Source organism: Gymnoscopelus braueri, assembly GCF_963280865.1.
Source record: "Gymnoscopelus braueri genome assembly, chromosome: 17".
NCBI lineage: Eukaryota > Metazoa > Chordata > Actinopteri > Myctophiformes > Myctophidae > Gymnoscopelus > Gymnoscopelus braueri.
Genome location: NC_137617.1, coordinates 29,707,356 through 29,735,332, shown reverse-complemented (window position 1 = coordinate 29,735,332; position 27,977 = coordinate 29,707,356). Strand labels below are relative to the sequence as shown.

At 45.0% G+C, this 27,977-nt stretch overlaps 1 protein-coding gene across 1 annotated transcript; it reads right to left on the bottom strand.

Moving 5' to 3' along the window:
- On the bottom strand, positions 1-27,977 carry wnt3 (wingless-type MMTV integration site family, member 3). The gene is made up of 4 exons (XM_080455059.1): positions 27,620-27,977; positions 5,690-5,931; positions 2,524-2,789; positions 1-495 (listed from the first exon to the last, which is right to left on the bottom strand). The coding sequence occupies exons 1-4, from the start codon at positions 27,697-27,699 to the stop codon at positions 16-18; spliced, it is 1,068 nt and encodes a 355-aa protein (XP_080311185.1). The 5' UTR covers positions 27,700-27,977; the 3' UTR covers positions 1-15.

The window sequence follows — 27,977 nt, the reverse complement described above, 5'->3', positions numbered from 1 at the left end:
ACCCGCCACGGGTCCTCACTTGCACGTGTGGACGTCGTAGACGCGCACACACTCTTGGCAGCTGACGTAGCAGCACCAGTGGAAGATGCAGTGGCACTTCTCCTTGCGCTTCTCAGTCCGGGTGTTGTGGCCGCGGCCACAGCACAGCAGGTCGCAGCCCTCGATGCCGTGGGACGACACGTTGCAGACGCGGTCGCGCGTCCCAAACGAGCCCGTCTCCGGGTTGGGCTCGCAGAAGTTGGGCGAGCCCTCGTAGTAGACCAGGTCGCGCTCCGTCGGGTGCTTGAAGAAGGCGTACTTGGCGCGCAGCGTCTCCACCCAGCCGCGCGACTCGCGGTGCTTCTCCACCACCATCTCGGAGGCGCTGTCGTACTTGTCCTTCAGGTAGTCGCCCAGCATGCGGAAGTCGGGCTGCGCCCACCAGCACGTCTTCACCTCGCAGCTGCCCGACAGGCCGTGACATTTGCACCGCAAGTGCATGTGGTCCAGAATGGTCTGAAAGAAACACGAAGGGGGCAGATTAGAAATGCAACAGTGAGATAAGAATTTCCTGCTTAACATCCATGTCTTCAGTACCATAAACTCGGTTCACCAGTTTGCCTGTTATACCAAAAACCTTCTCACTCAGTACCCAGCCCTAGTCATCTGCAGTTGTAAGTGAGATTTACACATTTCCAAATACAAATCTTTTCTTATCTCGCTCAGATTGCTTTGGTTGTGGCGTCTGATGAGGGAATGAATTCCTGGTCTGCCCACAGCATCTGCAGCGAGCGGGGATTTGCACTTCTTTGAGAACTTTCCTTCGTACAGTTTCCGATACGTGTCATGTATGGGACAAATGGAGATCTGGGCTGGTGGTATAAACCCGGTTCTGCCTTTGATCTGGTTCTCCATTCTGCTCAACACCACAGGGGAAGTCGAGCAAATCTGTGCCGAGTGAGGGTCTGTTTGAATTTCACGGTTGGCGATTTACAGGAAATTCGGTAATGTGGACGAACAAAACCACTAAACACCCAACCGACTAGGCCAAGAAGAACAACGTGCCACCACCCGGCCAGGACGTGGAGAAAAATGTGCCCACTGCTTGCCATTCACAAGTAACACTGCGGAGAAGCAGAAGCCCGGTTGCTACTGTTAAATGCCTCTGAACTTCACAAGCTCACACCACGAATCCTCTTCTACCACAATGTAATGCCTTTGTGTCTTTCAATTGGTTCTGCTTGAAATTGCCTATTATATTTAGCTGCAAAATCCCCAGTGAGCTGCTGTGGCAGAAGGCAGGTGTCTGTGACACCTCTGGGTGAGAGTACAGTATATCATGGGTGGGGTGGGGCAGAGTTGATGAGATAGAGAGGTGGAGGGGGGGCGTCTGTGACATCACTTCCTGAGCTTGTCATGCCAGTCGGCAGGTCAGATCTCCCAGGAGCCCCAGGGGATTTAGACAGTAGAGCGTGAGAGAGCCAGGTGGTGTCGTGTCTGAGATCATGCTAGAGAGAGAGAAGAGGGGTGGGGGGGTGTAGGTCATGGAGGAGAGGAGGTCAGAGAGAAGAGCAAGAGGAGAGAGAAGGGTCCTAACGGGGTTGTTGCTTGTGCAGCTCCTGTGGTCTCTTCAGCTGCTCCTGTGTTGTTGCCGTGTGATCCCTCCAATCGCCCCCCAGCGAGCTGCGCCACAGTGGGTATTTTCTCCCCGCGGTGACAGCAGCCAGTGATGGTTTAAGACTGCACTGATTCCCTTCTTTTTTTCACCCCTCAACTCACTCGGGTTATTTGTCTGTCAGGGAATTTTTCATTGGGATGCAAGGCATGAAAGGGAAGGTGTGGGGGAGAAAGGTGGGTGGTGGGGGGGTGGGGGGGGGCGGCTGTTGCTTAGATCAGTAATTACGCAGTCATTCAAAGTGAAGTGCTACTTTTCAGGTGGAAACTCACAGAAATGTGGGCACAAGTCAAACGGCGAAAATCCTTGTCTGTCACACAGTACAATCGGTAATGTCAAAGAGTAATGTTTACCGGATAATTCCATTCCTTTGCCAAAACAGTCGGGTCATTGTTCATTGTATATCTCCCATGCTTTCAACCTTTGCTTAGGCTGCAGGGCTGGGTGTGCGAAGGGTGTTTCCTACATTAATTTGTTGTGTAATAATGTGCTGAGGTTGACTGAATAATGTGAAGCATTACCGTGCCGTGAACCACAAAATACGCGGAGGAACGCGTGACGACCTTGCACAGTCAGCCATGTGGGTGTTCTCGGCGTTAAATGTTGCCGCTTAAACCCTATATATACACAGTACTTTGTTGACCGGAGACCCCAGGGCTCTAGACCAGGTACGCTCCTTTTTTCCCTCTACACTGAACACTCTTAAAAATAGCTGATTTACAAGCTCGCCATGCGTTGTGAGCTTGTTCAACCGAGAATAGGGACACCTAGGGTCCATGGTTAAAAGCCCTGTACACAGAGAACTGATCTGTGAAAGAATATATCCAATGGAACTACAGTGCCTCGCACGTATGGCCCATGGTATTTACCGTGCGCCCTGCCTCATTGTTGTGCCGGTTCATTGCTGAACGAGCGTCTGGGCGGTTCTCTCTGGCATCAGCAAACTCCCTCGATACCAGCACACCGAACTCGGCATCCTCGCTGCAGCCACCCCACTTCCAGCCTTCCCCGGGCGGGCCCTTATGGTGGGAGTCACAGCCACACATGGTTGACGTGCCCTCAGCGCAGGAGCGTGTCACTGCAAATGCCACCCCTGCAGACGCTATGGCGTGGACGAATGCCGACTCTCTGGTTGCTATAGATAGAGGAGATGGAGAGAGACAGATAAAGAGATGTCAGTCTTTTGTTAAACAAAAAAAAGCAATCTGCTGCCAACATTGAAAGAGATGCCCTCGGGCAAAAACCCTTTCACACAATTTTTCATCTTCTAGCAAAAACATACAGTACCTAAACATTATGGATGGACGCAGCGATAAGCGCTAGAATGACACAGTTTGCCTCTGTAACTGTACTGTAGGTGTGATTCTAAGTGACACCTAAACAAAACTGCTCTTAAAATTCAATTGAAATGAGTTTTGATCAAAATGACCTAACCAAAAATCAAAACACCTCTACCCTGCTGCTCGAGTCACAGTATTATAATCAATCTTTCTCAGTGTATTTCCCGTATCGTGGTCAGTCGTGAGGTGACACGGTGCCAAAGCAGAATCCCCGCAGTGACATGAGTCCATTGTGGCCGTGTCAGTGAGGCCTTGCGCTCGGTGGGATCTCGGTGACCTCCTGTCATCCTTGAGGTGTGCTGCTTTGCATCTGGATAGTGTTTCAGGAATGTTACCCTCCTCCCTCCATCTCGCCGTTCAGAGCCCCAAGGCCTTCTGGTGAAACCTAGCAGTACGTCGGCCTGTTTTGAGTGTGAGAGTGGTTTGTGTGTGTGTGGGGGTGGGGTGGGTGGGGGGTGGGGGGGGGGGTTGGATCTGCTCGGGGATAGAGTTACGCCACCTTTGAATGCAACAGCTTATTATGTAACTAGACACCATTGTTTCACAATCGCAGCACACTTACCGTGGCTCACCCATTTCACTTCAGCACCTCTGTTATACACATACAGAACACGCACGCACGCATGCCAATACACACACATACACACACATCCCTGCAGGGAGGGGTCCCGCTACTGTTTCAGAACAAGTGGAGCAGTGCTCCCAAGTTGCCCAAAATGTTAAAGTAAATGACTAGAGGTCAAGTTCCTGTAAGACAAAAAAATAGACTACGTAATATTCACTATGCCCAATGCATCTTCAGTGTGTGTGAGATTTAATGTCTGAATTTCTGACCCCCATGCAACGAGAGTCTCCGATTCATTGTTTGGCTCATCTGAATAGGGTCATAGTTCATGGGGTGAAAGGTCAGACGACTGATCTGATGTGCTCCTAGGAACCTGCAAATGTAATACAGTCTTTGGAGCACAGCTAGTGATGAATCACGTGTTCTGTTCTCTTGTAACTGTTTTCAAATTATCTAGATATATTCACTATGTGATACTTTTTAGATATAGCCTACTATCAGTTTGTATTAACTGTGGTCCATCCCTGGTATCAAAACAACATCTTTTTAGACCTCAAATCTCCAGTGAATGCATATTTGGAGTGACACACACACACACACACACACACACACACACACACACACACACACACACACACACACACACCTAATGTTGGGCGTCCCAGCTCGCCCTGGCAAGCCCCACTCTGCTGTCCACAACGGGGGCCTGTGAGCAGAGGGCCCCCGGAGCTCTGGCCGTTAGCCAAGGCTAGCGCTGCTCCTGCTACCTGCTGGGCCCATCAATCCGCCTTTGTTTCCCTTGTGTCACACTGTATTACACCACACAAAGGATCCAGCGACTCGCGCCCCCACAGCCCCGCTCTGCCCGGAGCTGGCATTCCCCAAACTCCCTAAACCCCCTCGTCCTCCTCCTCTACCAGTCCACCCCTCCGCCAACACCCTGAGCTCTCAGACCCCATCCTCCACTACCACCACCTCCACCAGACCTCAACCCCCCGCTTTCCTACAGGCAGCCACCACCACCAACAATGCCTTGGTAGCTGACACACTGGTGAGGGAGCCCTGCGGGCTGGAGCTGGCAGCTCTGCCTTTCCTTATCTGAGCTCCGTCTGCATGCAGCGCTCCCTGCGCCAGACATCTCAAACACCTACTGTAGCAGTTAGTCCCTTCCTCACTTTCTCCCCTCCGTCCATTATTTTCTTCCTTTATGTTCTTCCTTCTCGCCTGCCTTATTCCAAACGTGCAGACCTGGTGCTAGGTTGGGGAGAGAGATCCCCTTTCAGCCTGTTTTCATGACAGAGTCAAAAGGGCGTGTGAATGGGGCGTCCGTGGGAGCCGGGGCGATGTGAGGCGCGCACTGGTCTTCATGCACAGTAGGGGATGAGTGGAGCCCCCGGCCCTTTTCTATTGCCTGTAATCTCATTTGGCCTCCCCTCTCCCTTTTATTTGACTGAGGAGCCAAGGAGGCTCACACTGCCCATTTCTGCCCCGGATCCCATTCCCCTCTGACACACAGAGGCTAATTCATTTCCAATCAGCAGACACACTCGCAACACTCGCAAACTCCCATCTTTATACTTAAGGATTGCACAGGGCCTCGTGCTGTGCACCCCCGGCTACTGTTGCCTCTGTGTATTATAGGGATTGTGTAAAAAGACACAGTTGGCATTGAGATGGTTAACTAAAAAGCCTTCAGCATTGCAGAGTGTCTGATTGACACCTCCGTATCAGCTGTGCTTTTGATAGATTTACAGCACTCTTTCATGTACAAGTGTACACCTTCTTATAAGAAACCCCAAAAGAAGATCCCGACTCCAAAGACAAATGTGATGTTAAAGGTAAAGATTGATAAAAGCTGAATAATATGTCAGTGCTTGCACAGGCACTCATTTCTCACTGTGGCCAGGAAAGGTGTGTGTTATTGTAATTGCACTGGTAGTCAGCAAAAGCCCAAGGAATGGGCAGGGATAAGCGGTAGTTCTGAGAGAATTTTACCTCAACACTTGTAACAGCTGGCAGGAATCTTAGTTTTCTAAACAGCTTGTTATCTATTTGTCTGTCTGTGTAGAGCTATCTATCACATTTTATCTGTGCTAATCTTTTCATCTTTTCAGCATATAAAGAACCTACCTTTATCCAGCACAGGGCCAAAAATGGCCAGATTGTCCTTGATGGTGGTGCAGTTCCACCGACGGCCTCTGAACTGGTGCTGGCACTCTTGGATGCCCAGTTTGACGCCCTCAGCCACGCTGGGCATGATCTCTATGTAGTTGCGGCAGAAGCGCAGCTGCTTGGGCACCAGACCAGGGATGGAGCCACACAGGATGGGCTGGGATCCCAGGGACGAGTACTGCTGCCCCAGGGCCAAGGACCTGCAACGCAAGGTAGAGGGGGACAGGCTCACTTAGCCAGGTTGAACAGACGTAAATGTATCGCTGACCCTGAATAGTCTCCTCTTATACTGTTGGTGCTGTACGTAAGTATTCTGGAGGCAAAATGGAAGGGGCCAGTGGTGGGTGACAGGAGACCATCATTTTGTTCCTTTGTCAGACAGTATATACCGCCCTGTGTCTAACAAGTCGTCCTTATTGACAATAAATGTAGCTAACCTGCCTGATTAAATAAAGGTTAAATTTAACATAATGTATCTCCTTACTATTCCGCCTCCCTGTACTTAGGACACTTCTATAGGGCAGTTCATTGAAAGAACACACTCCGCATTATACAAGGCCGTCCTCCCTGAACTCAGCTTCACAATGGCACTGGTGGTGATATGCCAAAGAGGCCCTGTGAAAAGCAGCCTGCTCTAAGAGAGCTGACCGTCTGTACAGAAAACATGCACTCTGGCTCCAAGTATTTTGGTGCTTTCAGTTGGAATTTCTTTTATGTTGCTTATGATTCACTCAGTCATTAATTGTTACATGTGTGTGAGTGTGTGCATGCGTGTTCTCTCCTCCCTGCCAGTGTGCTGACTCTACCGGTTTATTGACTTATGTGTAGTTTATACTGTATGCTGCTGTTTGTTTGCTTTCATTTTTCCCCCAACGGGAAGGCAAGCTAGGAGCCCCACTCCAGGGCAGGGATATGCCCTATTAGCATTGACTTTTCTAAGTGTTCCCTCTTGTCTGCTGTGCTTGGATCCTGATCATCTTAAAGATAGCACATGGGGACCTGTCTGCTTAGCCCGTGGGGGGGGGGGGGGAGACCCTGTGTACAATCTAAAACACATCGGAACACATGCCCCCACCGTCCTGTCATCAATTTGTGGTTTCCTCTAGAGCTGATGTCTGTGTTTTAAGGATGACGGTGTGCGCAGCTGGGGTTTGCCGGTCATGGACAGAAAAAAGATGGCATTCCTTACCAGAGGGCTGGCGTAGATGTGCCTAAGCAGAGATTAATCACCACAATGAGCCAGCCAAGTTCGACCTGTGATGCCAGAAACCATTATAGTTTCATTGAGGTAATTAATTTTAATTGCCTACTTTTTCTCCCGAAATAAGGTGAGAGGGGATGGAGGAGGGGATATTTGCTATGACTGTGTTTTAACATGCTTAGGGACATGACAGGCTCAAACAGAACTGCACACTGCCTTCCAGAAAAGGCAACGCGTATCAAGGTCGTCTGTGTTCCGATTTGATGTTTATTTACTCTAGAGCCTAAGTCCCTTGTACAAACAAACTGACATGCTATTGTAAAGGCATACATTCTTGAGTGATGAGGGCTCTTGGGTAGATGTATGTGTTGTGTTCACCACATATTCTAGATTCCACTGTTTGAGGGAATGAGATAATCTGTCTGCATGTCTGTCTGCGTGTGTGTGTATGTGTGTGAGGTAGAGAGAGAGAGGGGAGGTAGGAGCAAGTGTCAATCTGTTGTTCTAACTTCTAAGGTGAGAGCAGGCCTTGCCAGTGTTGAGCCGTCACTCCACCAATGAGCCGAGCAGATCTGAGCCTGCGGACTGTTCAATGCTGTAGGCCATGTAGAAGACAACGGTAGGGGGGTGGGGGGGGTGCTCCGCTCTGCGCTGATCAGATCAGAGCGCCACTCAGGATGACCTCAGGCCCCCCGCGGGGCGCAACCCTACCACGGCAGCCACTGACTCTGACAGATGAGTGCTGTGCTGCGCCCCACCCGACACAAAAGCCAGAGCTATTGAAGTCGGAGGCAAAAAATCCCCCCACAGAAAAAAGAAAATAGTTCACAGCTCATGTGCACTTTTGCTTTCTCTACAGCCCCCATCGGCCCCCACCAACACCACCATCACCCCTCCCTCCTGCCCCCGAACACGTTTACTGTTTGATCTTGCTTTCGGAGCGCAGGTGAGCATTGTTACAGCTGGCTTCCCAGGTATCGAGAGTTGCGTGGTGAGATGTGGCCGAGGGATATCATGACGATGAGGGCATTGAACAGCTACAGTATGAGTCTGCTTTGCGCCACCAGCACATCTTGATTGAGATAATGTCAACCCTAAGATGGGGCTGAACTCTTTAGTGAAGATTAGATGGATTTATCAACAGCTGACAGTTTTGTGTTTCGGTAAAAAGTCTTGTCTTGCACACTGCCTCGAGGACAGTGCCTTTACATAAACTCTCAAGTATAGACTTACAATTCTTTTCAAACTAACCACAATCATTAAAAACAATCCAAAAAATCATGCATCCTCAACCGCATATCCAAGTAAGTAATCCCAGTTTAAGATGCTGTTTTGCCTAATTTGATGTTCCCATGCATGGGGCGAGTAATTTGAGAATGGTCATAAATCTCCATTCATGTCCTTGTCGTGTGTTTACCCAAGCGAGGACGGTCATATTAGCTCATCTCTCTGTCCCACTCCAGAAATGCCACTGCTGAGTTCAAGTGTTGCTGACTTCACCCTGTCTGGTGGTGACTGAATGACTAAGTAGCATAATTACACTGTCTGCTAGCTAGGCTACTGCCCATTAATCTCAGCCGTGGGGCGGACCGGACTGCACGGAAGTTTACAATGTACCTTACATTGACCCACATACAGTAATCACACACTGACAGTGGAGGCGATCATGCAAGGCCACAAGCTTCAGGCAGGGTGCTGCTCAAAAGGACACTTTAGCATGAAGCTAGGGTGAGCTGGGGATTGAACCGGGAACTTTCCAGTTCCATGACAGCTGCTCTACCGCCTCCACAATCATCCAGGATTCTAACCCCTGTGAACTATATAACTGCACAAGTGTTGGAAAGACAAATGTAATATTGACTACTGGGCATCTACGCAGCCCTCACATTTAGAGTACGGCTCACACCTACGTTGCACTGCCAATCCGACCGATATGCCCATATATGGGACAAGGACTGACAGATAGAGATCTCCTTATATGGGCATATCGGTCGGATTGGCATGCCCCCTATTGTGCCCATATATGGAGCTGACTGATTTGTCTGTGCCTGATGCCATGACGACACATTGAGGTTCGACAACACACTCCATATTTGGGCATAGCTGCATTGGGAACTCCTATGGTTATGGCTGAGTCATAGTGACATTGGCATGATGACGTGGTCCGCCGGCCGGCTGGTCCTCCCATCAGCCAATTTTAATATAGGATGTTTACATTCTGACAATCTGTGCCGTTGTCACGGACCCCCTTCCTGGACGGCTACTCGCCTACTTGCCCCTCTGGGGAGCCTGTGTAGGGCGCTTGCTGACGCTTTGATTTGGCAATTTATAGATTTCTGATGGAATCAATTAGCTCACCGCAGGGAGTTGTCTTGTGGACATAGCATGTTTAGACTACAGGCCAAGGATCTGCATGCCTCATTAACTTTGTTTGTAATAGATGTGCCTCTCTTGATCCATAATGGACAGACGAGATGAAAGGGATATCTTTTTGGCTAAGTGCTAATGAGAGTCTTAACCCTGTAGAGAAAGCCTGTGGGTATGAGGTGCATCATGCAAACAGACACACGCGCACGCGCGTGCGCACACACACACACACAGCCCACATGTGTGCCATGCTGATCCCGGCTGCTTTGCCTCGCTTCTCGGAAGCCGCAAGCGACGTGTCTCAACTGAGATAGAGAGAGGCATCAGACACAGGGAGCTACTCCCAGGTTGAATGCCGGGGGAATCCGCTGCAGGGGAGTAGACAGGCAGAGGAGCAGCAGCAAACTGCAGGGCTTGGCAGGTGCATGCCTAGGCAGGTCCAAGGGGCCTCCTGTGGCCCAGGGGTGTTTAATGCTCAGTTGGGGGTTTTCTTAGCAGCACCCAAACCGAGTTGACATGCACGCATGATGGACCATTGGAAACCACAGACACGAAGGACAGGAAACAAAGGGATTCCACCACACACCTTGCAGAAGACTGGAAATACACACGTTATGACACTCGCAACAAAAACTTTGTCATGTCTGTGATGATTTGGTGTGATACACATTCACTTTAAGTGTGTCAAACACTCCCAACGCACTAGCAAGACTCTAAAAGCCCCTCTAGCTACACCCAACAAAGTGGTGTAAACCGACCAACATTGCCATCCTTAGAGCCCTGTCTTCTCACAAGTGGGCCTAAATTAAAAAACAACGGGCAATCTAAGATTATTATTAGCATTGCGGTTGTATTTATTGTATATTCACTGAAGGATTATTATACATATTGTAAACAGCAAAAGTTTTGACGTTAAATCGTTTGGTCTGAGAGTGGTGCTAGGCGAAAGGGGTTATCAAAATCACTAGAGTTCATGAATGCATGAATGCAATCAACAAGTTTTATGGCAGTCCAGCCATTAGTTTGAGATATCTTGTGTGTAACTGTAAGTGGCCATTTAGCCAAAGGAAAGGCCATGGGGACAGCAAAATCATTTGGGGTCATCCTCCGGGGAGCACGAAGGTGCACAGCAAATCCCATGGCAACCCCCAGCCTGTAGTTTTTTAAATAACTTGTTTGGGATGGTCAGACTGATATCGCCAGCAATGTTTGCCAGTTTGCACAACTCAAATAATTTCATACTATTGGCTATTTTGGCCCTGCAGTTTTGGGCCCAAAATCACTAAATTAATCATTCTGGCTCGTCAGAATGAAGTCAAGATTTGTTTAAAGTTGTGCTATAGAGTATAGAGAGTGCCACTTTTGGCTGAGAAATCCCAGTGCATCTTCTATTTTTTTCAGGAGTCGTGGTCTTAACTGTGCAAGAGCACCTGTCTGCACGAGGGATAAAAGTACCAGGTGACCCCCGGTAGACTAAGAGTCTACATACAATTCTGCCTGCCTGGTAAGGTGCTTCCAATGTTGTGCAATTTTGAAGGCAGCATCGAGAAGCTTTGGTATGTTTTCTCAAACCCCAGGTTGCAACTCCTCCTTGACATCATATCAACATGTGCACAACATCAAATAAACAATATTACTTTTACAATATTAACAAAACCCTCTTTTAATGCATTTAGATCCATTAATGCTTGTTGGTTAAACCTGCTTAACCTGTGTGGTTATACACCTGTCTCTGCAAACATTAACAGGTGTTATTGTCAGCCCATGTAGGAAATTTGATAAATCTTTAAGGCTTCTTAATCTTTCTTATATTAAAATTGGCTTAAGGGAGGGCCGAGTGGGCCGGCCAGCTGACCACGTAGTCGCGCTCATGTCCCTATGACTCAGCCATAAACATAAAGCGTTCTCAATGTAGCCAAATATGGAGTGTGTTGTCTTGTCTAACCTCAATGTGTCGGCATCAGGTGCAAACAAATCAGTCTGCTCCATATATGACACAAAAGGGGGCATGCCCATATATGGGCATATACTGATAACATAAGCGATCTCCATATATGGGCATAAAAGAAAAGCCACAGATCCGACCGCTATGCCCATATATGGTCATGTGCATATATGAAACGGATCGATTTCAAACTCTGCACGTGCAGCGGCAAGGTCCGAGGGAGTGCGGTGCCCGCCACACATTCCGATGCGACAACAAAAGACATGACCTATTTCGATAAGAACAAGTCGTACCAATGCTGACCCAAGGGAGTGATGTGCAGACACAGACAGACGGGTACAACGGGTACTCTGACAAAGCCCCCGGCACTATGACTCAGACATATTGTGCCGGCATGGAGACTAGTAAAATAGCACACTTTCTAGTTAAATCACAGAGAAATTGACATTGATTTATCATTACAATTCCTGCATGTAGCCCAAATCGACGTTCTTCGATGGATAACTTGTTCATTTAGCTATTTTGCAGATTATAATTACTCTACTACAGATGCTGCCAGCACATTTCAACAGCGTCCTCTTACCAAGCAGCTTGCCACTTAACCTAAATGGAGTGGCCCCATTGAGATAGAGAAGATGACATATCAATGGCTGTGAATGGGAAAGGTATAGTTGTAGTTTGGTCAGCATTTAAAATAATAATAATCTTTAAAATAAAACTTTAAATGTTACTTTGTTTCAAGAACAAATAAAGCACTAAAGCCAACAAAACACATAGACGACAAGCATAGTCAAAATGCCACTGGATGAGCACTCCGGCTAGAGTCCTCAGTGCACTCCTGTTGATAAACAAGGTGATCTTGACCAAACATTTTGTTTTTTGACTGACCTTCATGATCACTTTAGATAGCATTTGTTTTCACTTTTTAAACTGTAATTTGTCCCTGTCCGAGACCAGGAGTGCTGAGTCATCCGTGAACAGGAACAAATTGCAGTTATATGCTGATTTCATGTCATTGACGTATATTAAGAACAGAAGTGGCCCCAGAATGCTTCCCTGAGGGATCCCACAGCTCACTGGGAGTGATGAGGACAGGGTTCAGTAAACTTTAATGAATAAGACATGTAAAAAACATTTTGATGTACATGATCTGAGGTCTGCTTATTTCTCAAACGCAATAGCCATTCTCCAAAAATATCTCCTCCTCCTACCAGTAAACAAGGTACAGGTTGTTAATTGTGTAATGGATAATTACAGTGACAAGCGCAGCAGTCTCCATCTTGATTAACAGTGAACACATCCGAATAACACCCCCCTCCCCCTTGCTTATGAACTTGTGTCAGTATCAGCAGTGCATCAGAGAGAGCATTCACTTGACTGAAGGCACGAAGAGAGGGGCCATGCTAATTTAGAACAGAATGTAGGCCCGGGTTGCTTCCCATTTAATGATTTCCGCAGAGTGAGTGTGTGTCCGCGTCCGCAGCTACTCTCGCATACTACTTGGCCGATCAGCATCATATATCTTTTGCACACTGACAAAAGGCCAAGGGCGTAATTTCACAAATATCTTTCAAATTTATGAAATAATAATTGCTGAGCAATTGTCCCTCCAGGCTACGGGATAAGCATTTCACGAGACTATGGACCAGAGCTAACCAATCAGGCACCTGTCCTTCCACCTTATGCGATCTATACTACTAACTAGACAATTATAATGCTCTGTCCCTCCTTTATGGGATTAACCGGTATTAACCAATTGCGCGATAACTATTCCCAAGTGCGCTTAGCCATGATCCGCCCTTAGACCCACCCTACTGTACCCGCCTCTGCTTGGCTTTCTACAAGAAATGGGGCGGGCCAGGTTCAAATAACATACAAAATCCCAATGGAACAGTAACTTCGGTAGCTCACGCTTGAAACCCACTTGGCACGCAAGCATAAGCGTATGGACGCTGCTTTTCTTCCGCTACATGTTAATTAATGCAGCCATTCTCACTGGCCAAGCACACTTTTTTCCACTTTGGGCGAAAAGAAAGGTTTGTCCACACGCATTCTCATTGAAATGCATTGACCAGATGTCCGCTGTGGCGCTAACCTGCTCGCACAATAAAGTGCGTGAACACCGCTTTTTTGGTGGGTTGATCAAACGTCACTGTTCAGTGTTGCTGCTCACGTGTTCAAATCCGACCATGGATGTATTTATTTATTTTATTCCAAAGCATGTCCCAACAAATGTTACGTTAGTGTAAGGTTAGGGTTAAACATAGTCTTTTGGTAGGTTAAGGTTAGGTTTAGGCCTAGTTTTTGGTGAGGTTACTGTAAGTTAGGGAACGGAGCCTAATTCCCTGAATAGTTTATTTAAATAGTTTAATAGTTGAGTTACAATTCTGAAATGTGTGCCAAATAGAAGGAGAGCTGTCCTTTGTTTTGGTAAACCCTTGTTTTGTTTTAAAATATTAGGCTTTTAGGTATAGTCTTTATGGGGTTAAGTTTTATGTCTAAGATTATCTTTACTAATCTACAGTATGTTTGAGCCTGTGTTTCAACAGGCTATGTGGAGTATATTTAGGTTTTACATTTAATTTGGTTACAATTAAAAGAAGTTGGACACAAGGAAGAAAAGGAACACTGCCAATCACAGTGACTACTGGCCAATCACAGCGGGTCTTGGCTAAGCTTGCTTGAGAATAGTTAGGTCGCTAGCCAATTGCACATGTGCAAATATGTTGGCACAAGCTGAGGTGTGATTAAAATGCACATTCATCAACATGACAACAGGGCTGTGTTCACGCATATAGGCGTTATAGACATTTGTGATCTCATGGAGGCCAAAAATACAACTGGGATTTTTAATGTATTTATCATTTGTAAAGACGTAGTTTGTTCAAACTGAGCAATACAATTGGTTATACGTGCCTTCTTTTGTTATTCGCTAAATAATTAATTGATTATTTGCACCATCAACAGCACTGGTAGCCTTTTCTCCATAACGTTAAAATGGTTCCCCATTCCTCAGTGGTTCAGTCATGCACAACTGTTGCTTTGCGCTCAACTCACAGGTGGCTCAGATCAAGTTTTCGCCCCCCCTGTCTGTCTGTTTCTCCGTCTGTGAACAGCTAATATCCGGTATACTGCTGGACTGATCGGCATGAAGCACACTCCCAGTAGACCAAACGAAGAACCGCCGCATGGTGAAGCTAAGAGGTCACTTCACATTGTGGCCTATGTAATCAAGACGTTTTAATCATGTATTAAACAGAAGTAATATGTTTTGAATGTGGTGTCTGTATAGCCTACATGTAACTTGTGGTTGTCAGCTATGCGCCCATACAGTATGTGTATTTTTACAGCGTGGCTCTGTAGGAGCGAGCCGTCTAGAAATGGGTTTGTGTCTCTCTCTGAGTTTCTGTGTGTCCGGGGCTAATATCGCAAACCACCAGTTTCATTAGCACAAGAATGCTGCCAGTAGACCAAGGAAGTAACCCGCATCTTATTCCACAGATTATTTTATATAATATTTTTTAAATATATATTTCACTTGAACACACAGTGAACACACTGCTTTTGCAACTTCAAGCTTTATTACATTACCGACAGCGGTTTAGTTTTGTGTGTGTGTGTGTGTGTGTGTGTGTGTGTGTGTGTGTGTGTGTGTGTGTGTGTGTGTGTGTGTGTGTGTGTGTGTGTGTGTGTGTGTGTGTGTGTGTGTGTGTGTGTGTGTGTGTGTGTGTGTGTGTGTGTGTGTGTGTGTGTGTGTGTGTGTGTGTGCGCGTCACTCGTATGAAGGCATGTTATGCGTTAGTAGGTAACATTGCATTCAATAATATGATTTATGGAGCCTACTGGAGCAAACGGATGAATTCATTTCACAATGTAACAGTTTGAGCTCCATTAGTTCTACAATACAGCTTAACGGTCCAATATTGTAATGTGTCATCTAACAATCCATTAGCAAAACATAGACACCATCCTGACATGGCCTACTCAGTCATTATACCTACACAATGTTTACTGTGTGTGCATGTCTTTTGGATGTCACATCCTGGACAACATGCCCCAACACCTCCAAATTACGAGAGTCTTAATGTTCCTGCACATTCAACTTGCCGCATAAGCATGCTGCATTTAAAAATAACATGTTTTGGGTGATTTGATCAGGACATCCCTACTCAATTTAGCATTAAGTATGTCAAGTCATGCACTCTGAACCTGCGGAGAGACCAATCTGTCTATTTTTTTCTCTGTCTCTCTCCATCTCATGCAGAGTGTCACACACTCACACACAGGTCTGAGTTCTCATTCCTGAGATTGTGGCGGCATGGTCTGCCTCCTTTCAGATATAACTGTGTGTATCTCATTACGTTTCAGTTTCATGTACAATTGACTGTCATCTTGTCTAGCCGTACTGTCAGTGACATTACAAATCTTACTTCCCCTTGCAAAGGACTCGCAAAGTGACTGTAGGGTAGCGAAAACCAACCTTTGTTTGACAGTGATACAAACATAATTGACACAAGTAATTAACAATAACACTTTGCAGATTACACAGAACATTGAATGACATAAATCTGTTCAGAATTACGTACAAGATCTTACTGAAATTGGATCTGAGTGTTGCGCACAAGTATTAGGTTATACCATTGTAATATTTGTCCTAGTGATGACGTGCCACACTAATTCACTATGTTCACTGTCCAAAGATTTGTCTCCATGTAGCCTATCTACTCTGGTTGCACCATAATGATGTAATGAGGGTCCTTTAATATAGCCTATCCTATTCTCCCATTGCCTCGTGCCTTTTCATACACACACATACTGTAAACAATGTCATTACTTGCCCCAAGCAGAGACAAAGATGGAGAGGGGTAGGGCTCACTCTACGGAGCACCCCTTTCTAGTTTTCATCCAAACCTACTGTCCTCGAATCAAATCACTTTTGTCCTCAGATCAAATCACATTTTAGCCTTCGTCATTGCGATGGTCACTTTGTGTAAGGGAGTAGGGGGTGTTGCAAAACAACTGAATTGAGATGCAGCCTTAGATGTTCCTGCAAGACTACTGCGCCAAACATTAACAGATGAAGCTAAATGAAGCCTCGACAGTGGTGTTTGTGTCTCTTCTGCAAGAGATACAAAACACTTGCTGGATCATTATAGCACAAACATTTATAAATATACATATTTATGACGACTTTGCCATTTCACCACTGCACTTGTGAATACGACACATACTGTAATTCCCCAATTCCTGGCCAGGACGATACAGTACATTTATTTCTAAGGTTGTGATCTTGGGTAGTGTTGTAGTTATGCTGCTCAAACTCTGGAAATGATAAGCTTTAAGTTTGATTGAAAGTGATGGGTGGTGAGTATATTTTGGTCTTTTTGTCACGGATATGTGAAAGGTTGTTCAATAAAATGAACTGTAGACTCTTACAGGGTGAATGAAAAGGCCCAAAGGGAAAAATGTGTGTAAAGAATGCTGTAGTCTTCCAGCCAGGGAGATAAGCGGAGGCGCCTTCAGAGCTGATCACACCATTGCCAGCAATGTTACATGTAAGAAGTAAATGTTGTTGCCTCTGATTCTGTTTGTGATCACTAATTTTGTGATTCCATATACTGTGTATACTGTACATTATACAGTATATGACATTCGTCATTGGCCAAGGTTGGATACAGAGGGCAACAACAAATGCTGGGGTATAATTGGTTTATCAGATACCCAAAGTCTTATTTATACTAAAAGATAACAAGAAATCAGCATTTGATTAACACTTTCATTAAATGTAATGTCTCAGAGGTACTGCCCTGGTGAATGAAATGGTAGTCCTGCTGTGATTTCCCAACGGTGTGGGGATGGACTTGGGCGAAAACACGCCCGAACTCGCCATTGAGCAGCTTTTCTGTGAACCATTGAAGGTGCCTGTGTTCCACCCTGTGTTTTGGTTCCTTTGAACCTGGTTAAACTCTAGTGTCTCCTCAGCGGTGAACTTTACTCAACCATGTTTGACGGCCCGAGTTTCATCCATGTTTGACATACAGTAGCCCTGAGATAGGGAGTTCGGAGGTTCAATCCCTAGCCGAGTCATACCAAATACTATTTAAAAAATGGTGCCTAATGCCACCCTGCTTGGCACTCAGCATCAAGGGTTGGATTAGGGGTAAGTCCCTACCAGAGCCTTCTATTGGAGAGTTACGTCAATGAAGGGGCAGAAACAGTGCCCGTCACATGGTTCATGTAAACTCGAAATAGTGACAAACGCTCATAGACTCCAGTGCATTCCGTAAACTTACGGTTCAGGGCTTTGTCACTATTCACCAATAGAAGGCTATGTAGAAGACCTGGCCCGGTGAAGTGAACGGAGGTGACGCAACTCTCCTTATATGGCTCTGGTCCCTACAACATAGTGTACTAGAGTCATGCCTCACGCTACAGCAACAGGAGATAGGCTCCTGCTACTGTATAGCAGATCTACAAGCTCATAGCACGGCATATGCCGCGCTATGAGCTTGTATATCTGCTATTTTTGAATAGCCAAAGTATAAAAGGTTAAAGTGGTTAAAATTATTGTGATGCCATATTAACACATTTTGCTGGGGACCCCTTAGAACCCCCCCCCCCCCCCCCCCCCCCCCAAGGGGACCCCACTTTGAGAACCAATGCCTTACAGCATGTCTCTCTAGCTCAGATGAGAGCTGTGGTTAGTGGGAGAGAGCCAGGTTGACAGACCAGGTGCGACACTGAAACATCAATGCATGCGTGCATGTTGCCTGATCTGGGGTTGACTTGCCTATGTACAATTTGGACTATTTATACCGCACCTGTTAATATACTGTTAATATACATTTAGTGCGCTTTGACTACTCGTATCTACACCTGTTAAAAGCTCTTTCACAATGCTAATTCCCAGGCAGTTCCAAGTGCTGAGGGCCAAGCAAGATTTCTGTAGTATACCTGGTTTCTTTTCCTAATCCCTGTGCGTTACTACCTGTTTTAAAAAATACGTATTATTATTTGTTACTCCTCCTAGCTATATCTCTTTTTCTGCATCTGTCCTGTGTTTCATAGCTGCTCTGCTATGACAACTGAATTTCCCCTGTGGGATCAATAAAGGTTTATCTATCTATCTACAGTACATGTATACTGTGTCACGCACCGGAATGTGTCATGACACCGGTGCGGAACAAAGTATAAATCAGACTTTAGTGTGCCCACGACCAACCACTGATCCCACTTTATTTGCTCAGGAACAACTTTGCTTGTTCTTTGTTTTTAACTCAATTATTGTGAACTTAAATTGCTTACAAGTAACTGTTGTCTGGGTCATCTGCACTCAAAAACATTTCTGTACAAATACATGCCTCATCAGGCCTATACAAACATAGGTAGACCTACATCCATTGTGTGTGTGTGTGTGTGTGTGTGTGTGTCTGTGTGTCTGTGTATCAGTGGTGTGTTCTACCGTGTTACGCTATATACGTAGTGTGACCTGCAGAACATTTTCGTTGCCAAGCATAGCCATCCAGAAACCATCCGAGGAAGCGTATCTGATACGCAGGAGGAGGGGCTGGGGGCAGCAAGAATGTAAACTTCAGTTCAAATAGGCTTTTTCATGTGATAATGTGGCATCTGAGGTGCAGACTTATGTGTGGCTATTGTCTTGAGGTGATAATGACCGCTGGCCATTGGAGTTTCGAAGTAATTCACACATTAACTACGCACGCGACCACGCGCGTACATACGCGCGCCTTGCATGTGTGAGGGAATAGTTATAGTATGCCCTCCGAAAAAACCTAGAACACACCACTGGTGTGTGTATAGGCAAAATAAGTAGTAATTTATGTAAATTGTATGATTTTATATATATATATATATATATATATATATATATTTACAATTAAAAACCTACAAACCATAAGTATTATCATGTATTGTTCAGCCTGGGAACCAATACTGGTTTATTCAGAGGTCACAGTCTGTGGCTGCTCTTGTTTAAGTCTACTCAAACAAGAACAGCCACTGTGACCTCTATGAATAAACCTCTCTACACTGTCTGGAACAGATCCATTAGTAAAGAACGTTTCGGTCCTCAGACCTTCATCAGGACATTTTTCTTTAACTACTTATAGTAAAATGGACCTGAGCGGCAACTGTACTTGGACCGTTTGTTCCCGTCTACACCAAATCTCTTCGTCAGAAATAGTTCCCCCTGGAATATGAATGCTGGGTTTCAAGTGGTTAATATTCTCTTTTGTAAGTTCCAGAGAGTGGGCGGGCAGCAGGGATCACTCTCTCCTTTTTGGATTTTCGTATTATCCTATGCACTTGTCGTTAGCATTTCTGTAGGTGTGCATAGGCCATTAGTCATGTTCTCGTTTAAGTAATTTACCTACTACTAAACAAAGCAAATTGGAATATTTAAGCAGAAAGCGGGAGAGTGAGAAAAAGAGAGGGATTAAACAGAGAACGCCTGTCACAATCCATCCCTCTATGTATTATTCCTTAGGCGCTGTTCAAAGACTTATGGAAATCTGTGTGTGTGTGTGTGGTGGGGGGGGGGGGGGATGGTTCTGTTGCTACTTGTACTCAAAAGGCCTATCTTCCAGCATGCATTGAACTTGGATCCATCCAAGAATTTGTATTTTTGGATACTTATGTCTTTCACTCCACTAAGACAAATATTTTGATTCCACTACATTTATAGGAAGGTAAAAAAAAAACATTACGAATGAACCAGCTTTTTTTTCAAGTAGTGAAAATACTAGATCAACAAGCTCACATTGCTTTGCATCACAATGTGTTATGAGCTTGCAGATCTGCTGTGTTGTGCAACTTTCAATATTGGACCAGGAGTATCTACAGTATACTTTGACACAAGTGCTGGGGTTGAGCACTTTGTCCAACACTGGAAATGACAGACCCTTGACTGAAAGGTCATAAGCTTCTTAAGGTCCTGTGATCGTCTGTTGTCGAATTCACAGCTGTGAACTCAGGAATAGAAGTTAGTGTTCATGAAATATTAATGTGCGTCACACTGGCTCAGGCCCACATTTGCCTACAGTGATTGTTGTTGATGAATGCCATTGGTTCTTGCACATGTGGGAACAAGCAACTGTACTTAATTTAAAATAAATTAACGTTAGCTCATGCTGGTTTACGCCTGAGGCGCCAAGAAGCGCCCTCTGGCACCGCCTCTGTGAGAGCGCCAGGCTCCTGGAAGGTCCTCTGCAGTGACAGACGGCCTGTGAGGATATTATGTGCATTGAACTCCTTTCTATTTCTTAAATCTACCTTCTATATGTTGATACCGCGGGTTCAACTTGTCAGATTTTGCCCGCAGGACACACTGCCGGTAAACGAGGCCCCTGCCGGTGTAACTCGGGAGACTGAACCGCAACAACATTGCCATCGGAATCCCAATTATAAATCCCACAACACAGTCCGTTGAGAGAGACAGAGGCACTCGGAAGAGAGTAAAGTGGGCCACGGAAAGTTGCCAGCTTCGCCTGAGGATGGGACTTTTCCTGGCGGAGGGTGGAATGCACAGCTCCTGTCTGTGTTGTGTTGTCTTCTGTTTTTCTTTGGCTCACTTTTGATTTGTAGTCCAACAGCTTTGGGCTGATCAGATAAAAAATGACAGGACCCCTGAAAAATGTTCCAACCTGTTATCTTTTTTTTCTTCCTTCCACCCCAACCCCCCTCCTTCTCTCTCTCACTCTCTTTTTCTTGTTCTTGTTCCTCCCAACACACCACCACTGTGCAGACTCTTTTAGAGCTGGGACATGAAGCCCCCCTGCAGTCAGAAGCGTACGGAGAAGTGAACAGCGTGTAAAACTGAGAACCTGCCTGTCAGTAAGATGAGTGTGAAGCTGCGGCAGGCAGCGGCGCTCCAAACAGTAGTGCGGTGCACTGGGGAATGAGACTTGCAGACAGTGCCTGTTAGACTGGCAGCTCACTGTCTCTTCTATCTGTTGCAAGATGCCACTGAATCTGTCCATGCTTCATGCCTGTCTTGAAAAGGACAGAGCGCGTTTGAATGACAGCCTCAGGATACTGTCTAATTGAACCCTAAATCAAACAGAGTACTGTTCATTAGTGTCGCCCACTGTCGCCTGGGTTGAATGCACATTCAATTCAGATAGCATGAAACTTTATGCCATTTTAATACTCGTCTACATTTAAGTGAGTCTTAGCCACTTAAACCCTACATACTTTGTTGACTGGAGTCCCCCAGGGGACTATGCTAGGCCCCCTCCTGTTTTGCATTCTACACCAAATCTCTTCACCAATATTTACCTATTATGTCGTGCACAAAATAGAGTGATGATGAGAAATGTTCATGTGGTTAATGATGCCCAAACTTGCTGTGAGTTTGTCAGCATAGAGTCCATATGAAAAAGGCGTATGGTGCGGCGTTTCACCATATTTGACTAAATTCACATAAGCTTGCCTTAACCGCTGATGCGTGATCTATATTCTGTTACACGACGGTGTTGCATGCCGATAATAGCTGATCTGCATGCTCACAGCGTGCTGTGAAGAATTTTGCCTAGAATGACATTCCCAAAATAGGAACTCCAGGTTCTGAACAAAATCTCTTCTTACTCTCGTCCCTCAGATGTTTCATTCTTAGACCAGCCGGGTGATTTCAGTCAAGGGACAACTCACAATGTAATGGACTGTACAGTACGTTGTCACTTTGATACCTGTGCCAAAGATGAGGCACCCTTTCATTATGTGACAATCTTTCATGATTCTTTGGAGACAAAATGAGATGTCCATCAGTATAAAGAATTAAAATGTATTTGTTTGCAAAAAATTAAGACACTTTAACAGATTTGTTTAGACAGGTAACATTTGTATAAACTAAAACCTCTATATCAGTTGAGTACCAGAGATCAGGTAATGTTTCTAAACGAATGTACAGTCCCTTGAATGGACACAGAGCAGTATCTCTTTGTTTTGTTTGTTTTGTCATTAACCTGATCAGTAACCTGAGGGGTTAGGTCACAGGTGTGTCTCATAATTCTCTGTCTTTGACCCATGTGTGTCAGAGTAATTGTACCTCTGTGTTTCTACCAGTAATTAGCCTCTCGTGGCCAATAAGTGACAAGGCCTGCAAACTTAGACAAGTTTGTTAACCACATGAACGCTACCGTCCCCATTCTGGGCATGTCATAGTAGTAAAAATGTGCAGATCTACAAGCTCACAGATGCGTTGTGAGATTGCAGATCGGCTATTTTAGGTGAAGAGATTTGGTGTGTAAAGGGGGGGAAAAGGAGGGGACCCAGGTCAACAAAGTATATAGTGTTTAGTGGTTAATGAAGACCTCTAACATTAGGTTTGTGTGTGCATGCATGCATGTGTGCGTGTCTGTCCGTCTGTCCATCCGTCCATGTGTCCCCTAATGACCTCTTTGCTCCTGGTCATTAGAGTGCTCTTTTCCTTTTGAGAAGCAAATGTGCTGGCCTGTGTTTTAGTGTAGCTAATGGCTCCACACCAGGGAGGTTTGTCATTCCCTACTGAAGTGCGTGGTCTGTCCTTTTGATACTGAGATGAAATTAGGAATCTCCTGCGATGCTTTTAAATTGTTCTCTACATTGAACTTCTCCGGCCTTGTGTTCCACTGGATAACGTAATGCCAAAGGCTCACTCATTACAGATGGATGGTCCGAGCGGCTCATGTTCAGGGAACGTGAACCTGGCACAGATCATGCTGTGAAGCTAGCTGTCACCATGACTGTAGAATTGGCTGTATATATGTGTATACACCTGGTTCATTTTGGATTGTTATGTCTGTGTGCTCGAACATTTACCGTGGGGCAAAACATGCAACACTCAGTAAGAAACTGCCATGTCACCAATGCTAATCAATGGCGTGTTGGTTCGACTCCAGTAGCCATACGATATTGTCACAAAAAGTGAACGCTGTCTTAATACCTTGGTGCGATGCACCTGCTCAGGCCTAGGTGCCCTACAGTATGTGCATACATTGCATATAACATGTTGCTCAGGAACTCATTTCATCCCTGGGGAAGTAATTCTCCTAGGTGACATTTGAAATCGGCTTTAGCCTAAAGTTGTCTTTGACCCTGGCTGTATGGAGGCCTTAAGCCATTGATATGGAACCCTACAGTTTCTTAAGAATGACATTCTTTTGGGCTTTTCTTTGCCCCCCATTTCACTGTTCAATATAATGCCTGAACATCCTTGATCTTTTCACACAGGATGGCAGACGGAGGATTTTCTCGCAGTAAGAATCATTAAAGTGATCCCTTTGCCAAAGGTGGGGGGTTATGGGGTGGTGTTTGAGGGGTGGGGGTGTCACAGTCAGATAATGACATTCCTAAGACCCAGAGATGGACCCTAGAGCCCCATCTAAGCCGCTAGGTTTGACCTGTGCACAGTTCTGGTACGGAGTTTGGCAAACCCATCATACTGTAGGTAGGGCTATCCATCCAGACAGAGATATGCCATCGAAATGATCAAGGCATTAGTAGCTCTCCAGTGTTCCTTACACAAGCTAATTGGCAAAAAATACAGTTTTGGCTTGTAATCTGGGTACATATTCACACTGCTTAGCCAATATGTCAATCCTGGAAGTAAAAAAAAGACCCCAAAAATGTATAATAATAATTACCAACAGCTTAAAATCTTCAGAGCCACCCAGTTTAAAAAAAAATCTATTTTACATTCATGATGTAAAATAGATATGCCAATCTAGACCTTTATTAACAAGGCATCCTAAGTTTGTTGTTTGGCCTGACATGGCAAGCTTGCTTAACTTATAGCAATGACTGATTGAAGATGAACAAGCCATGCCTACTTTACATTATATTCTGCGTGTTTACTCTGGCCAGACCTGGGCAATATAATGTGATATGTTTCAAATATTTTCAAAGAGCGTGACAAATAACGTATTTTGCTCATCTGGCAGCAATGATTCTACTAAAATGTCTGGCAAGTTCAATCGGGCACACCTCGAATAGTCTGACAAAATTTAAACCATTGTGAAATATACTTCTTCGTCGGAATGCAGCCTTCACAGTTGAAAGTTGCACTACAAAACTTTCAACTGTGAAGGTTGATTTACAAAAGTTGGGCTCTGTGGGAACATTTATTTTACACTTCAACTGTCTTTGTCACCTACTGTAAATGCTTTCTTGTCATTTTCTATTTTAGCCTAGCTATTACTTTACCAATGCCAATAACAGCAACAGAAAAGATGCCTCGTCATTCACTAATTTCATTCATTGAGTTCTGCTTCACATCCTGTGAGCTAAATGATCTGTGAGTTTGTCTTTCATAGCACTAGTTAGATTGTGCTGCAAATGTTGCAGAAAACCAAATTCTGGTGACTCCTGACCAACAAACATCCATGGTATTTCTCATCATTTGTTGTGTTGTGCAATTGCAATACAGCAGTTGCCACCCCCACATTTTCCCTCACTGTTTCCCAGTCTCAGACTGCCCTACTCAATTGCCCCCTCTCTTTGATATCAACTTTCATGAGTTTTACTGCAAATTTTTGCGGTGAATTTGATTTCACTGTGTGGAGTGATAAAACAAAACGATAAACAACAACGACAATCCTTCTAACATTTCCAAGGGGAAAAGGATGTGGTGAGCCTTACTGAAACTACAGTTGCTACCAATGCAAATGAGTTTACACAAGTTAACAACTGTCTTTTTTTCCTCTTATTTGCTCCTTTTTCCTGAAGAGTTGTGATGTTAACGGAGGATTAGTTGAATAACAGTTATTGGATTTAAGCATCCAGTGGATGTGCTGTGTGATGTGACAGAGTTAAAGCGATAATAACTGTTAGTGCTCGACGGCGGTATTGAAGCAAATTCAACGAAGTTAATTCCTTGCTGATAGTGACTGTCATCGTTCATCTCCCACCACCAATGTCTTTGCTACCAACGCAAACACAGACAGTATAGAGCGGCTGACAGGTTGATTTAAGCTGCTTTGTTAGGGTTGATGATGAGTTAAGACTCACACACACACGCCTTATTCTTCTATTTTCATTCAAAGGATTTATAATGTTAAATCTGGTTTAAAAAAAAGAAATTGGAGGAAAAGTTTGGCGTTTTTAGACATAAATTCTGATAAGTCAAAGAGCAGATATTTTCATTTTGAAGCCGCACATAAACCAGCATGATGTTGTGTTGCCAGGGGACTGGGTTGTGACCTTGGAGAACCTGTGGTTTATGTTAGGCTACTATATATCTTTTATCTGGTGTGAGATCTCTCCAAACACTTTATTTTGTCTACTTTTATAAAAAGCCCCTGTTTCCACTGACATTCTTGCATTTCAAGGGGGTCCAGTTTAATGTGCAGTCCGGTTCTCCAAACCCACCTCATTAGTCTGCTATGCCGCTTCCACTACACCGCTTCTCCCTGCATGCATATGTGCATATCTCCACAGTTATTTATGCTCTGTTTTGTTTTCAACACCCACATCTTGTGACGGCGTGGCTGCCAGGCATGAAGCAGTCAAAACTCCTTTTCTCTCCAACCCGTTACTACTTGGCTGGAGAATTTATGGCCAAGTCATTGCCCCTGAGACAGAAGCTGAGAGCAGCCTGCCTGGGCCCTCTCTGAAACCCGGCACCCTCTCGTGTGACGCACCAAACCCTTTGGATGTGTCGGACACCACTGGCCGATGCCAGTGACAAGCGCTGTATGACACCCCATTCCTCCAGCACCTGCCCAGTCACCTGGAGCTATGACGGCCCTTTTCATCTCCACACCCTCCCCACAACTCCTCCACCCCACCTACACTTCAAAATTTGTTACCCAAATCAAAGGTGCTGCGCTTTGTTAGGGATTGAACATTACACCGGTGTCATGTAAGCTCCTTGAGCAGAACAGCTGCAGGTAATTCATAGACAGAGAATCCCAGGCTCTTTGTCACCACTGTCTGTCCTGGTGTTCGCCAAAGCCAGGAGTGGGTGTAAAGTCCTCTTTGCCATTAACACTCGAGCCCTGTGGCCTGTGAGCTTGGCAGACCCTCACTCTGTAAATGAAACCAGGAGATGCTGGCGGTTTGGACAGCGCCGCGTTTGGGACCACATGCTAGTCAGGCTACTAAAAGTGCAGTAGCTCTGACAAGTATTGTGTCGCGAGCCAAAAGAGCTTTGTCATACGCCTACACAAATATCTCCAAAATAAAAGCTTTATGTTACAAAAGAAAACCGAGGGCTATGAGGTCAGCTGCATGTAGCTGAATTTGTAACAAACCTCTACATTTCAGTTGCTGGTGCCAAGCGGGATCTGGGAGAATTCAACAAAGGCAAAATAAAACCCTTCGGCACCTCCACAATATTGACCCACGACACTGCTGACAAATCTCCCAGAGAAATATGGCAGTACAAATTTTGTAAAAAGCAAAATAATATGCTTTCTTGACTGTTTTCCAAGTAAATGCATTTGTTGTTATCAGTGGCTTATTAATTAGAACCGACAGCCCGGAGCGGCCCACAAATCTTTCATTTTATAGAATTCAACACCAAAATTGTGATTTTGTCCGTCGTGATTTAACTCGTTTGACAAACTTTCTCAATATGGAAAAATGTAAAGCATAGAGTACACCCTAAATTTAAAACAAAAAATGTAAAGTGAAATGTATTCAACAATGAAGAGTTACACGGTATGTTGTGCGGGGCCGGCGGCCTGAATGTAGAACCTTGAAGCACAAAAGCAAACTATAGACAAGAGTGACGATGATCTAATGGTTCATGATTGTTGTAACCCCCAAGGCACTTTGGAAATTATATAGCTCTTTTTTGTGAGAAAGAAAATGACGATTTAAAAGCAAGATGAAGTGAGCCGCCGTATGAGAGGCTTTGTTGAGTTTTCATGAATAAGCGCAATGTTGTCATTGCCCTTGAGGGATAGATATAACATTTATTCAATAATGGATCATATTATTGACTTTCGGTATTAATGCAGCGAAGCTTTTATCAGCCCGGCAATACACATAACCATGGACTCCATGGGCAAAATGTGTTATTTGAAAAATAACTGAACCCATTGGGAAGTTGAATGTTCCCACAATAATACCCACAATAATAAATATATAATATAATAAATAATAATAATAACACAAATCCACCATCCTTTGCATCACAACATTTCCTAATATGATAGATGGACCTGAAAGTAGAGGGGAAAAGAACGGCGAGCCTTTTCCGTTCCACTAGTATTTGAGGTTAAGATTCTTTGGACTGGGCCGGAGGAGAACATTTTTCCACGCAGTCAACTGAAAGTGCACATTTCTGTCCTCTCAAAAATGATCATTTGACCAAGAAGTCTCTCTCCTCTGTGCAAGTATAGGGTTGGATGCTCAAACTGTGGATTGTACTCACCACCAGATGGGATAGCCTCCAAGCACCCGGGAGCTGGACAGCCACACACACATCATATATCCAATCAGATACAAATCCATGAGGTAAGCCTTGTACAGTCAGTGGGGGCAAAGAGTCTAAATGGATCAATACATAGAATTTCCAATGGACAATGACGCACAGTTTCCCAGGAAGATGGAGCTTGATTGCTGAATGAAAGGAAAATTAAAATATTGCAAAAAAAAAAAAAAAAAAAAAAACTCTTCCTCCTCTTTTCCCCCTTTTTTCTTTGAGTCGGGCCAGGAAAGTGTGTGTGTCTGCTGGTAGTTAAGAGAGTAAGTGTCTCTCCTGCTAACACACACATGAACACACGCTCCTA